General features: G+C 48.4%; 1 protein-coding gene across 1 annotated transcript in view; it reads right to left on the bottom strand.

Annotated features, from left to right (window-relative positions):
* Nucleotides 1–13,664, bottom strand: part of PAPPA2 (pappalysin 2) — a 119,685-nt gene that overhangs the window by 65,624 nt on the left and 40,397 nt on the right. Inside the window, exons 4-10 of the mRNA XM_064515609.1 lie at nt 9,490–9,783; nt 8,490–8,682; nt 6,215–6,336; nt 3,720–4,212; nt 3,076–3,204; nt 1,334–1,425; nt 734–927 (exon numbers count right to left, since the gene is read on the bottom strand). Of these exons, the coding sequence (XP_064371679.1) occupies nt 734–927; nt 1,334–1,425; nt 3,076–3,204; nt 3,720–4,212; nt 6,215–6,336; nt 8,490–8,682; nt 9,490–9,783 (1,517 nt within the window). The remainder of the gene's footprint in view (nt 1–733; nt 928–1,333; nt 1,426–3,075; nt 3,205–3,719; nt 4,213–6,214; nt 6,337–8,489; nt 8,683–9,489; nt 9,784–13,664) is intronic.

The following is a 13,664-nucleotide window of genomic DNA, read 5'->3' as shown; positions in this document are numbered from 1 at the left end:
CTTCTTACTAGACATATATATCTGGGCAATTTAATCATGCTCCAGGTCTCAAGAGGATGCTTTCTTGCATCAAGTCAATAGAAATGCATAAGCACAGAGAGATAAATGTATGCCTTCTCTACAGACTCTTTCTGTCCCCCTTCTTCAGCTCCTCAGGCAGGAATATATGCAGTATATTAACATTTATCAGGCAAAATCCTATCCTAGATCTCCAGGCCCTGCTCCAAAGATGAATATGAAAGATGACTATTTTTCCATTGATTTTTCATTGGCTTCAGATCAGACATTTTGAGAACAGCACAGATGCTGATGTATGAGTGATTTTATCCTTTCAGGCCCTGACCTTATAAGCTATTAGACTTAGGGGTTTTTTTAAACAGACACAATGGAACTACTCACACCCTCCAAGTTATGCATTTACTTGGTGGGATGAGGGTGGTCACTGTTTAGCAAACTTCATGATACAGGGGAGGTGCTTCCTGTTCTGATAAAATACCCCTCCACATACTGCAGTTTCTAGCTCTAGCTCTGTAGACTACTGAAAAAGTGGGGCATAAGAAAAGCCCAGGTCTTCTTCTGGCTCTCTGCGTGGAAATACAGTAGTCAATGAATACTTGAGAGCTGCTCTGAAGATCTTATTTCTGCCTCAGTAAACTCCTGCAGCAGTGAGTTCCACAGCTTAACTACATGGACATTGCTAGAAAAGTCTTTCTTTTCTCATGCCTTCTCTCACCTTCACAACAGGCTCCCCAGTCACCAAGGAAACAGGACATGATGTCTTATCCTGATGGGAGGCATAGGCTTTTGCTGCCCACTGGTCAATGTATCCTTCAGGGGTATAGAGACCACAGTCCAGGATGCTGCTTGCTTTCTCAAAAGGCTCACACACTCCGTCCCCATCATGCACGTAGCATAGGCTTGGCTCCCCTGCAAAGAGACCACAGATGCCCTGTTTACAAACCAGGTTCAAGGCACACACGTCCTCCTCTCCTGGGCTGTGCAGCACTTCGACCAGGCCACCTTGCAAGGCAATCTTGTGAGGGGGATCTGGACACACACTCTACCCAGAGAGAGCCCCAGAGAGCAGAAAGGTGCATATTGAGATTAGCTCCCAACAAGGCTATGGCTGGTAGGAACCACGCTGGCCATCTGGCACAGGGATTTCCCATTACAAGGAATGGACAAGCACCACAGATCGTTCTGGCTGAAGATCCATGTTGCCTTGCAGTGAGGTAAGTCACCACATGCTCTGAGACATGTTATCAGAGAGGTGTGAATAGTGCACCATTTTGATTCCTGTCTCGAAAGGATGAGTCAATCCATTTGGACTCACCAACACAGTTGAAGTCTTTTTCCTTTTTACACATCCTGGAACAGCCATCTCCATCCAGCAAACCCCCATCATCACATTCCTCCTCCAAGCTCCTAAGAGAACAAAACCAAGTGTGTTAAGACTGCCCCTGACTCAACAATTCCTGAGTACTTCAGCCCCATGAGGAGTGAGGACTCAGCCTCGAGTCTATTTCCACAGGACAAGGGAGAAGAGCAACAATCTCAAATAATAAGAGAGAGGAGAGAAGAGACCGTATCTTCTCAGGGGACAAAAATGGGTGGAAAGTAGAGTATGAGAGAAGGCAAGTCTCTACCACATGTAAAGCTTGAGGCAAAAACTATGGCAGAAAATGAAGTACATACAACAGAGAAAAGTGAGTAAGAACAGAGCAGCAGGAACTGGAGAAAGCCAGTGTTGGAGACAGTGGGAGGTTCTCCAAGATGGGGCTGGTGCTTCAGTGGGAGATGGAGAAGGAGAGGGAAGGGAAGAGAGAGGGAGAAAGTTAGCCACAGATGGAACAAAAATCAACCCTGAGATGACAGGCATGGCATCTCAGAAGAAAACAAAATAAAACAAAACAAACCACATGCAGTTTCCATGAGAAGGTTCAGTCCCTCTACCGGAAAAAGTAGATCTGATGGGATAAGCTGAAAGAAATGCTTTGATTCCTACATATTCATACATGCACAAATACACGGAGTTTGTCAGCCTAAAATGCAAGGAGAAAAAGCTTCACATACATACATTTTATGCTGCCCACCTATCTCCACACATATCTAACATGAAAAATCAAGTGTTCCATTTTCCCATCTTTGGCTATTCCACACAACCACGGAAAAGGAAAACTTCAATAGACAAGCCTTCCTACAAGGCCTTCCCCTCAACAGTTCAGGAACAGGAACATCTGTCATTTCAGCGGGCTTCTGCCCATTTCTGCTGCTGCTTCTAGTTTTCTATTGAAGCTGACAATGGAATGTAATGCGGTCATTTGCTCTCTCTGAACCAAGTCTTCAGCTGGTATAAATTCACACTAAAGCTATACCAGATTACATCAATTTAACATCTAGCTCCACTGTAAGCCCTTCTCCCTTGGTGGGTCTTATATGGTACCACAATCCCTCCTGCACTTGCTTTAGCAAAGGAAAAGCAGGCAATTAAGACAGCTGTTTGCAAAGGAAAATGATTTTGAGTAACCTGGAAGTTGAAGTCTGAAAAAGCTAAAATATGGAAATTTGGCATAATCATCCCAGACAGGGAAATGTAACCATTGGAATTGCTCACTGTGGAGTGTGGTGCATTTCACTTGGAGTTTTAAGTAGAGAGTGGACAGCTCTTTAAACACATCGAGGCATATAAGGCTGCGTTTGCTGCAGAATCTATCCGAGCAGGGCTACCATGTGGTTACACGGGATGATCCCAAAGATGGATCCCACTGGGGTCAGACTCTGTGACTGTTCACAGAGAGGGACCAGAATCCGAGCACTGCAGCCACACACCAACAGGGAGAAAGTTCAAGTTAGACCCCTCCTCCAGATCCTGCTCCTCACAAAGACCATCTCCATCTTCTATTGACATGGCATTTTATAAAACAAACTTTTAGCCCAATCTCTTGCAAGCATTCAGTGCTGCTGTCTTCAGCCAAGTGTTCCTGGGTGGAGGACCAACCCAGCGCTTCTCCTTAGGGCAGGAATTACTTGGTAGCCTAAAGAACCTCTCTTAAGAGCATGGGATTCTTGACTTACGTGGTCACCTTCCCATCTCCACAGTAGGGAGCTCCATGGACATGGATTAGCGGTGGGGAGGCTTCTCCTAAGGTTGTCCCAGAGACTGCCTGCACCTGGTAGCGATACACCTGCCCAGGTGTGACTTCCCTGCAGAAACACAGAGGATTCAAACAAAAGCAGGAGAGAACAACCAATACATCTGCAGCAGATTTGTTCATCACAGTTATAGCATTCACATGTTTGTACCCAGGCAGCATCATAGTTTGACATATGTCTTCACATTCTAAACCGCCAGAGGCAGAGACTGTGGGAAGAGGGTTTCTGCCAGGTCATGCAGAGGACCCTGCCATTTTTTTCCCTAGGGCTTAAGCTGGAGAGAAGTTGCATTAACTTGAACAATCATTTTACTGGTCATGTTTATGGAGAAATGTTTCTAGGTTTAATGAGTTCCTTCTAGTTAGATTCAGCGCCTTGGCAAGGGTTGCGCTAGCATGATGGACCTACTGAGGCCTTCTCTTGATGCTGAATATGGAATCTGTTCACAAGATTGAACACTAATACCTGTAAGAAGCATTCATGAGTTCAAATGCAGAACCTGAGGTGGTCATCAAAACTAATGCAACCACCCACTTGGCCTATGATGAAGCAATCTTTCCACTCACGTGTCAGTGAACTTGCGGTGTGCTTGTGCCATTGTGGCAGGGGAGCCATCAGCAAATGGAGGATCACGGAGGACTCTGTATTGTATCAGTTTGCAGGAGGAGCAGAGAGAGCTATGGGGCATGGAGGTCAACAGGGCTGTATCTATCTCCATCCTCTCGTCAAAGGTGTAGATTTTGACTCCAGACACCTTCTTATGGATGTTGAGCTTCACGGTCAAAGGGACATCACAGAAGGTGTCTAGGGGGCCCAGATGGATGGATTCTCCATGCTCTGTTAGGACTTCAATGTCAGACAGCGCCTTGGGAGAGTCCGTGGAGAGATATGTGGTCCAGAGCGTGAGGGAATCTGGATAGACGGGGTGCAGGAAGCGCAACTCCAGGATGCAGCCGTCGGGCTGGGGGCAAGGCACAGTCATGTTCATGTGGTACAGGTGGAGCTCTGGACTCCAGGCCTGCAAGCTGGGCTCACAGGGCTGATCCACATCCGGGGGCCCTAGACAGAGGGACAAGGAAGAGATCGATGAGAGCTAGGGGACAACTGACTTCACAGGAGACTCAGAGTGGCAATATGCCCTACAGGTACATCATAAGCATGGGATCTTATGCATCTCTACGCTATAGCTGCAGGTTCCTTTGTTACACATCAGCCGCACTGTTGTGTACCCACTACAGGCATGTTCCGAAGCTGGCAGAATCTGCCCTTAAATCCCAGGAAGCAATAGACAGCAACGGTTTTCCACATACAGACTGGATACACAAACACTGGCTCTGCCAAGCCTGGTATGTCACAGCACTCTAACAAACTGGGAGATATGGACAACGGCACCCACACTACAGCTGCTCTCAGTGCCACCAGCAGCTCTAGTGACAGTATGGGTACAGTTGGGGAGCACATGAAACTTGCTCTGTAGTCTCCTAGGGGTAGAAGGCCTGCCAAGAGGGCACCTGATGCCAATGCCATAAGACTTTTGAGTCCCTGAAGCTGAATGGGTTTGGATAGAGTACAGAGATGCTAAGCAGAGCAAAGACAGATTGAAGCTTTCCTGCAGCAGTAGCTGAAGAATCTTGTTTCGTCTGGGAGAGTGTTACAGGCATATGCTGGAATAGATTGTGGGCAGGAAGGGGCCAGGTCCAAAGCAAGTCAGGGAAACAGGCTCTGAAAGGTTGTTTCTCCACTGGGACCTCTGGGATGATGCCCAGGCTGACCTCAAATCTCCAGCCTGCCTCCCTTGTGAGTGAATTAGCACTCAGAAAAAGAAATGAAGTCTCAAGAAGTATCACCTGATTTCATCATCCTGTAGTAGAAATACCCTTGTCTTCATCAAGCACTGCAAGCATTTCTTAGAGCTCAGTGCCAATTCAAAGCCTGCATCCATTTAATTCTAAACATGATAAAACCTGTCTCTTTTTTCACCAGAGCAATCATGCACTTGTGATAATTGCAAGCTCATGCAAAGGAGATAATAACACGGAATACTTCCAGAAGCAGTTCTAATTTGCCAGCAAACCAGACAGGCAGGGGAAACCGGAACCACCAACAATAAACGAGCTAAGCTTTGATTTGTTTGGTTTCAGTTAATAAGCACAAACTTGACCTTTTTTTTTTGTGCAACTAGGGATCCTAGTAAAAGAGATACTTGCATAATCTACCAAATCTAGAGGTGAGTTTATAGATACTGAATCTCAGTGACATCCTGATACTTCTGTTCTCAAAGCATGGGCTTCATCCAAAAGGGGCAATACAATCCACATTGTACTTTCTCAGCAATCACTCTGGCACATTTTCAGTCAACATCAGTGCTGAGAAATGCATGTGAAAGCATAGAACTAACAGATCCTCTGGCTCCATGTGGTTGAACTGCAAATTCGCTACAGGCAGCCCATAGGGATCATTTCATCTCATCTCCTGCCTCTTCTCCTGTGACCTCAGAGGAGATGATACAGCACGAAAAGCCCAAAAGCTCTTACTGCAACTGCTTGCCCCTGCAAGCCACCATGCCTAGGTAGCTGGTGAGGTGGATCTCCAAATCAGCATCTAGCTCTTAGCACAAAAACAGTTGAACCAACCTGATCTTCACCTTGTTAGTGAAGAATTGTGTCTAACCCAGATTGCTCGGGACTTGGTATAGACTTATTGGAATTAAGCAAGGGCATCATCCCTGCTACCTTTGGACAGGGCTATCTCAAAGCCTGTGAACGCCCCTGTTATTTTGGGTGAGGCCCTGAGATCTACACAGCATTAGGTTTTTATTTCAATGAATTGTGTCCCCCTCTGCCCAGTGTCTCTTCCTTACACCTTTCTGGGAAGTGACTGGAGTTGCTCTCATGGTGCCAGGGTTTGTTTGCCAAACACCAGCTGGCAGGGTGCCTCCTGGGCACCTGGAAGTCCTTCCTACACTAATGAGTTGCAAGAAAAGCAGTTTCTTTTCTTTTCCCAGCAACATTTCATCTCCGTCTGGGGGATTCACAGCCAGGAAAAGAGAGAAGGACTTTACCTTCTGCCTCTTCTGGGGTCCAGTAGCCAGAGGAATCACAGACCCGAGGGGAAGAGGCCTCATGGACATACTGATGGAAAGTGCCATCTTCAGCACAGTCTTCACAGAGCGTGTCAGGCTCCCTGCACACCAGAGAGAGAGAGAGAGAGAGACAAAAACACCTGCATGTATAATCATGACTGACTCATTTTCCATCCAGTTTGTCCAGGCAGGATCAGATGGGAAGCTGGAAGACTAAAGAAGCTAAGTTCTCTGGAAGCTTTTTGGCATGTCCTTTTGCTTAGAATAAGCTCTGACAAAAATAGGAAAATAAGAGTGACCTTACACAAGCTAGGTTTAATGCCTTTTCTTCTACAGGCTTTCTAGGTAGTCTTAGATGAGTCATTGAGTTGTCTGTTCCCTACCCATGAAGTGGGGCTAATAGACTTCATGCTTCTTGGGGCCCCTCTGTAGTAGGGTGGGTGCATTTGGGCCTATCCCAGCTAAGTCCCAAACTCCATTTTTTTTGCTTTCAAGACTACTATGATGCCAGGAAGCTAAAACAATGTCAATTAAAGAGAGTCTCATTGTGCTAATCGGGAAAGGAAAGGGGACTTTTCCACAATAATTGCCTGCCTCAGTCATTCTCCTTGGCTGGTTTGTCAGCAGGGAAAGCAGAAACCTCCCTCAGGGCCAGCTCCTGAGCTGTTTGTGAAAGGGATCACACAACAGGTGAGAGGCAGGGGCTGGATCTGATGATTCAGTGTCTGCCTTCTAGGCCCATTTTTTCCTGCTCCTAAACTGCCCCACTCCCCATCAAAGCTGTTTGTTTGAATGATTCAAGTCCACCCAGCCATCAGAGCCTCTCCATGCCTGGGGGCAAAACAGATCCATGCTCTCATTTCCTCTGGAAGGAAAGGTCCGATATGGAGAACATTGTTTCTTTGAAATGGCTAGTGAACATGGATTCAGCAGTTGCCCTCAAATACTGGTTTTCTTTGAACTGGGAAGGACAGCTTTGTGAAGGAGCTTTAAAATACATCTAAAAAGCTGTTAATCTTTAATATATGCTTCAGGTCCAACAAGAAAAGCACAGATACATATCCTAGCAAAAGCTGAAATGCTTTAGTAAAGGGAGCTGCTGATTGGAGGCATTAGCTGGTGTTACATTCACGTCTCGGGGACTATTTTCCAGGCCAGGAATAAGCAGGAGAGTATAGCAGTCCCCCACCAAAGCCAGAGGGTTTTTCATTGCCATCACAAGGCTCCAGACTTTTGCAAACTTATTTTAAAAAGTGGCCGGTACCTACCTTCAAGATGAAAACCTCAAGAATCAACTGTCTCTAGATCTCCAAGCACCAACCCTCCCAAATCACACTCAGGAGATTACAGATGTGCGGTCACATCACCAGAGGTTGGCACACCCACACTTTAGAGAGGGAGAAGGAAGAGTAGCAGCCCTGGCCCTCAGGACTGCATGTGGCTTGCATGCTGAATGGTTCAGGTTCCTCAGAACAGTTTCTCCAACTTGAAAAGTTTCCTGACCTACCCCCAGTTACGCAGCAAGTCCGTGACAGTGCTGGGAACGAAACCCAGCTCTTGCAGTTCAAGCTCCCTGCCTTAACCACAAGGCTGCATTTCCTCCTGGTAAATGGCTAGTTTATACAATAAGTGCTAAATGAAGCTCATTTTTCATTCTGTGATTGCGCTCTTGAGTTTAAAAATTGGCATCGTCTCCTGATGCTCTTTGGCTTCCTCTCCCGGCACCCCAACAGCAGAAGGCTTGTGGGAGAGCCCACTTGCAAACACAGCCATCAGAGCAGTACAGCTCTCACGTTGGTGGGCTCTGCTGGAGTTGGCAAGGAGGGAAAAGGGGGCTGAGGGGGAGGCTGGACCTCATCTCCCCCTGTTACCAGGGCAGCTGCAGAAATAGCTACTCAATCCCCACCACCGCCAGCACAAAAGGCAAGACTTGCCAGTTGGCAAGGGGCGTGAGGGACATGCCAACCCACCCTCGTTGCCTTCACCGACTCCTCCCTCCACCGCCCGCCTGCCCCCAGCTCTGTGCCAAGCAACTTCTGCGGTGGATCCCTGTTCGAGTAAACAGTGTCAGGCAAAACAACCAGCGCACAGCTCGTGAGGGCTCCCGTTTTAGTGGGGGGCCAGAGGAAGCACCACAAACGCCGTCTGTACCTCAGGGAGCCTTGCGAGGGTTTCTTGGCCTTTCCAGCAGGCAGAGGGCTCCCGCGCAAGCCCGAGACCATTGCAACAGCAAATCTCTCCCTTTTTCTCTTACCTCTCATGTATGACGCCACTAATGGGAGGCAGCCAGTAGATGCTGAGGGAGTCTTGTGTCTGCCCTGTGACCATCGGGGGAATGGGGATGGGCGCAGGCTTCTTGCTCTGGCCCCAGCGCTGGTACACCAAGTCCAGGTAGCAATGCATCCGGGCCACTTGGTTGGGAGTGAAGGTGTTGGTGCAGTCGTCATCTGGAGGAAAAGAGGGCAGGCTGAGGGTGACAGGAATCAGCTGGCAGCACACGGTGACACACACGCTTTCTGATCACCAAGGCATGTTTGTGGGACATCTGCGGAGACCTGGGGGACACCAGCACGTGGCAGCCAGCCTGCCAGCACTCTCTCGTGTCATGTGTTCCCAATGCCACAAGATGGCACTGCCTCAGCAGCTCCACAACCCTGCACTTGCCACGGCTGCGCGGGAACACCAGGACTCTTCATGCATGCTGTAGCCTCAGCAGTGTCCTCAGAGCTCATCACCTCACTCATGCCAGGTTTTACGCCTTGGCAGTGCTACCATCTCAAGGGATTTGCACTCGGTTACCAGAGGGCAAAAGAATTACTCTCCAGGGCTCAGTCCTCCTGGGTTGCCAGGAGAAACACCGGCCCTCCCCAGCATCCCTTTGGAAATCAAGCCAAAAGGGCTTAACCTGAAAGTCCAAAATTTATATTAGGAACCTAATAAGATGTTGTTTCAGGAGCCTGAAGTGGAGAATAAATGCATGCTGCCAGACAGGCAAGACTAGACTCAGTATGTTTCCAATGACCCACAGAAAGGCAGGGAGAGATGGATGGAAATGGAGACCTCTGCGAAAGAGGGGCCAAGTTGTTTCTGCAAGCGTGGACTGTAACTTCCCCCATCCCTGACCATCGGGAGGGACCAAAGATCAAATTAGGTAGGGCATGAGGGAAGTGATTATCCACGAAGGTGGAAGCAGCGAAACTCAACTTTATAGTGAAGATTACTTACTACAAATTGTAGTGAAAATTACTCATTACCTGTGTAACTCATATAGTTGTTGAAGGGTGTTCCAGTGAAATGTGTCTGGCCACAGGTGTCATTGGTAGGGTCTGGATCCCGACAGAGTTTACTCTTTGGCGTTGGGGCAGTGTCAGCACAGAGGTCTCCAGTCTCCATAGAAGGAGTTGTCTCCCTGCAGGGATCGTCACAAGATTCCCGCTCACTCACTCCCTTAAAGACATGGTACAGCCCCAGGACATGTCCCACTTCATGGATCATGGTGTTTGTGTGGCCACGCATACCGTAATAAGCAGGATTGAGGACAACTCCACCTAGAATTATAAGCACACAGAATATCATCAAGAGACAGAGACACTGGGCAACTGCTGTTACTCACCTTTGCTAGCAACAACTCTCTAGTTGTGCTTTCTGGTCACAAATGAAGTGCCAGATGGAGACCTGAAGATGGCCGTATTCAGCATCTTGTAGAACTGGAAGAGAGCTCCTCTGCTTTAGAACAGGGTGGGTGGGTTTTTCTGCTTTTTGACATTCCGCCCCCCACCCTCCCCCCAGTCTTTAATCATTTTAGTTACTGTTTCCCTCTGTATCATTTCCTGTGCCTGTAATTCCAGTGTCTGCTCTGGTTCACACTAACACACAACTCTAAATGGAGTTGAGTGTGGGCACCACACAGCGACAAGCTGTGGTTTTACAGGGACTAATCTTTTGAACCAGAGGACAAAAGACCCTCCTAAGCATAGACAGTTTACCTACTTGCCCAGGTGGCTAAAGCACGCATGTTCCCATAGCTGCTAAAAAGAATGAGGTGCCTAACAAAGTACTGACAGTTACCTCTGTCAGCTAGAAGCAGCCTTCAGCATGAATCCATTTAAAGACTCAAATGCATCGCTCCTGGCCCTTACGGAGACAGCATCAGTGGTCTATTGCTTCACGCTGTGAGCCAAAGGGCTAAACTCAGACTCATATGAGCTGCCGTCACAATCCACTAAGCTCCTAGCACAAACCTGACCCTGAATTCAGTCTGTTTTGGAGTGGGATTTTCTAAAACAGAGTTTCTGAAGATCCCCTTCCTTTCAGAGGGATCTGCATGTGGGTGAGGAGCACTATGGGGACCATACCAGAACCTCACATTCATTGCAGCTACAGTGCAAACGGCCCTGCTCGTGTTCAATCAAAGCGCCCCAGCCCTTTGACTTAAGGGGCCACAACAGGGTAGTTAATCTCCAAGCCTGCTTGATGCGGGTTCACCTTCCAAAGACGCTAGAGCATGGGCACAGACTAAGCCCCAGAAGAGACTGCCCAGAGCTGCCAGCTAATAGTGACAACAGCAGCAGAGCTGGATAGGTCCTGCACTTATCCTCACCTGAGCTGCCCCCTCCGCTGCAGGACTGGGTGTTTTCCTCTCCTGACCAACTGCCTGCAAGTGGAAGGACAGGAAGAGCAAGGAGCAGTGACACTGAGGAAAGCCAAGGGGAGCAAAGCCTTCCCTCTGCACACTGCCAGGGTATCTGACTCCTGCCCCAGGATGCACGCCTTGTTCTTACAACTGAGTATTGCATCTGTTAGGAAATTTTCCATTGGGGAGGCTTGTGAATGAAACTTGCCTCTCTTTTCCTCTCTCTTGCTCTATTTTTATTTATTTATTTAGCCTAAATGAAAGCCTTTTTGGAAACTGTTTGTTTCCTCCCTCTTTTGAAGCTTTTCAATGGCAATTTCCTACCCCTTCAACTTTTTTCTTCCTTGCCCCTCTCCCTGCCTTTTCCATAGGGTAGAGGAGGGAGGGCTGGGGGGAAGATTAGAGAGATGGAAGGGGAAAGTGGATCCCAACATATGTCTAGGCTGACTCCAGGCAGTCAGGCAACATCTTTGTGGCATGGCAGGCTGTTTTTACCCAACTACTTTTAACCTAGACAGCTTGGATGGCAGCACAGTGAATAGCTGGCTCCAGCACAGCTTGCTCCCTCCTTTGCAGGGCCCTGGAGGATTTATTGTGCCAGCTACCTCACAGCAAAACCTCTGCTACTGCATCTTTGCTGCTGATTGCTGCCCCTGCCAGTGAAGTTAAAATTGGCAGAGGGCCACCGTGCAATCCTGTCTCCAGCCACAGCGTAGACAGCTTGCAATTTGCTCCTGGATCAGCTCCGTACACTACTGGACTACCTCACGTCCTCAAGTACAGGGCATTCCTTCCAAGAGAGGGCTTCCTTCAGATCACAGTGTCCTTGGCAGGACACCAGCAGGACTAGGACTCCTTTGGTGGAGCCATGCTGGATGAACACTAGCTTGGGATTGGAAAGGGGCCTCCAGGGATGCTCTGAGCAACTCTCTTGAGCCCAACAGGGTTGCAAGAGGGTGAAGCAATAAGGGCAGCATCTCCTATAGCACATCCCACTTGCCTGACTCATGGAGGGGCTGGGAGATGACTTTAACCCATGAAGTGGCACCATTCCCTATTTAAGGCTATCTTGTTTCCTTCCCATAGAGTGGATGTAACACCCAGAGCAGCTTTTTAGCCTGAGGCAAAAGACAGGTCGAACAGTAGCTGTATTCCCTTTCACCCCGGCTGTAGTGTCCCAAAGCAGGAATCCTCCTTGCACTTCCCCTCAGTCAGCTCTTGGTCCTATAGCTCTCTGACTGGAGATGGGCCACAAGGAGATACAGAGAACGACAAGTCCTTTGGTGCCTCCATGTTCGGTTGTGTCCCTGCCGTCCACCAGGTTTTTGTATACCACGCTCCCTCCCAATTCCACTCCAGCAGACTGGTAAAGACTATAGATAGCAGAGGGCACCCCATCGATGGAGAACTGAGTGGACACAAAAAGCTGCTTCTTATTTTTAATAAAAATAGAGCCTGAGAGAAGGGAGAAGAGAAGAGGAAGGAAAGGCATCTCTGCAGCCAAACCTAAGCCTGCATAAGGCCGGGGGCCGCCTGCCCAAGGGGCTGAAAGGAGGAATGTTCACGCAGAAAGAAAAAATGTTCGTACACAAGTAAATGAGATGTGAAAGCCCTACACATTCTGCAGCACTGACCACAAGGAACAGGTCCGAGAGCTTGGAGCCCTGAGGGCCCTGCAATCTGACAGTCCTCCTTCCAACAGAAATGTGAAGCGCTTCCCATGTGGGGGGAATAAATGGGACTCCAACAAGGGGAGGGGGGAAACTGTTGCAGAGGCAGGATGCCAAGACTCCATACCCAGGCACTCCCTCTTCTCTGCCAGCTCCCCCTATCCCATTCCTCCCTCACACTCCACAAGGAGAGTCATATTTTTAGTACTTTTTACAGCTAATTAGATGGAAGGATTAGAAACAGCCTGAGAACTGTCTTCTTTCAGGAATATCCTTATCCTTCTGTTCTCTGTCCCCACAGCTCCCTGGTGAGCAAAGACTCCAGAGAGCTCCCAGTTTTGGAGCAGGAAGTTGTATTATCCCTCTGCAAGGTCCTCACTGTGAGGGCAAGATGTGGAAGTATTCCTAAAATCCACCTGCAACAAAAACAGCCTCCACTTTCCCTTCTCTGCAGATCAGGTCTTCCTGCTTCCTTATCCCTCCTCTCTGTCTCCTTCTGACCTGGTAAAAGGACTGAATTGGGCTTTAAGTAAAGCCTGCCTCTCACACCTGAGAACCAAACCAGAGAGCCTCTCCAAGGTCAGCATTTACACAGCTAAGCTAAAAATCTCAGGGTATGATCCCCGTGACATCTAGGGAGTTCATCACTCCAGAGCAGGTGAACCAGAGATGTCCTTGGACTTGCCCACCAAACTCAGGCCAAGCAGCTGGAAAGCTGAGGGTCTGACCTCACAACAACCTGTCCTTCAGACAAGACCTACCAGTTACAGCTGCAGAGCTAGTAACGTCCCAAAGACCAAGCCGCAGCTCCACTCACACAGCAAGAGATGCCCAGTCCATAACTGCAGTGGATGATTTGCACTGACATGGACCCCACTTCACCCTCAAGCACGCTTCCCTCAAAAGCCCCCAGTCCCAGGACCATGCCCTGGTTGTGACAATGATCAACAAAAAATGCTGAAGGGCTCTGATTCAAGGTAGCCCCTAAAAAAATAAAAAAATAATAATAATAAAAAAAAAAGGCTGTGATCTTTCCTACTCCACCACCCTTTGAGGACAGCAAGAACTGTAGAGCTTAGCAAGAAGCCCAAAGATGATGTCCTCATGGCATCTAATTGAAGATGGG

This window comes from Dromaius novaehollandiae, chromosome 8, assembly GCF_036370855.1.
Source record: "Dromaius novaehollandiae isolate bDroNov1 chromosome 8, bDroNov1.hap1, whole genome shotgun sequence".
Classification (NCBI taxonomy): Eukaryota; Metazoa; Chordata; class Aves; order Casuariiformes; family Dromaiidae; genus Dromaius; species Dromaius novaehollandiae.
This window is presented reverse-complemented; position numbering and strand designations above follow the sequence as displayed.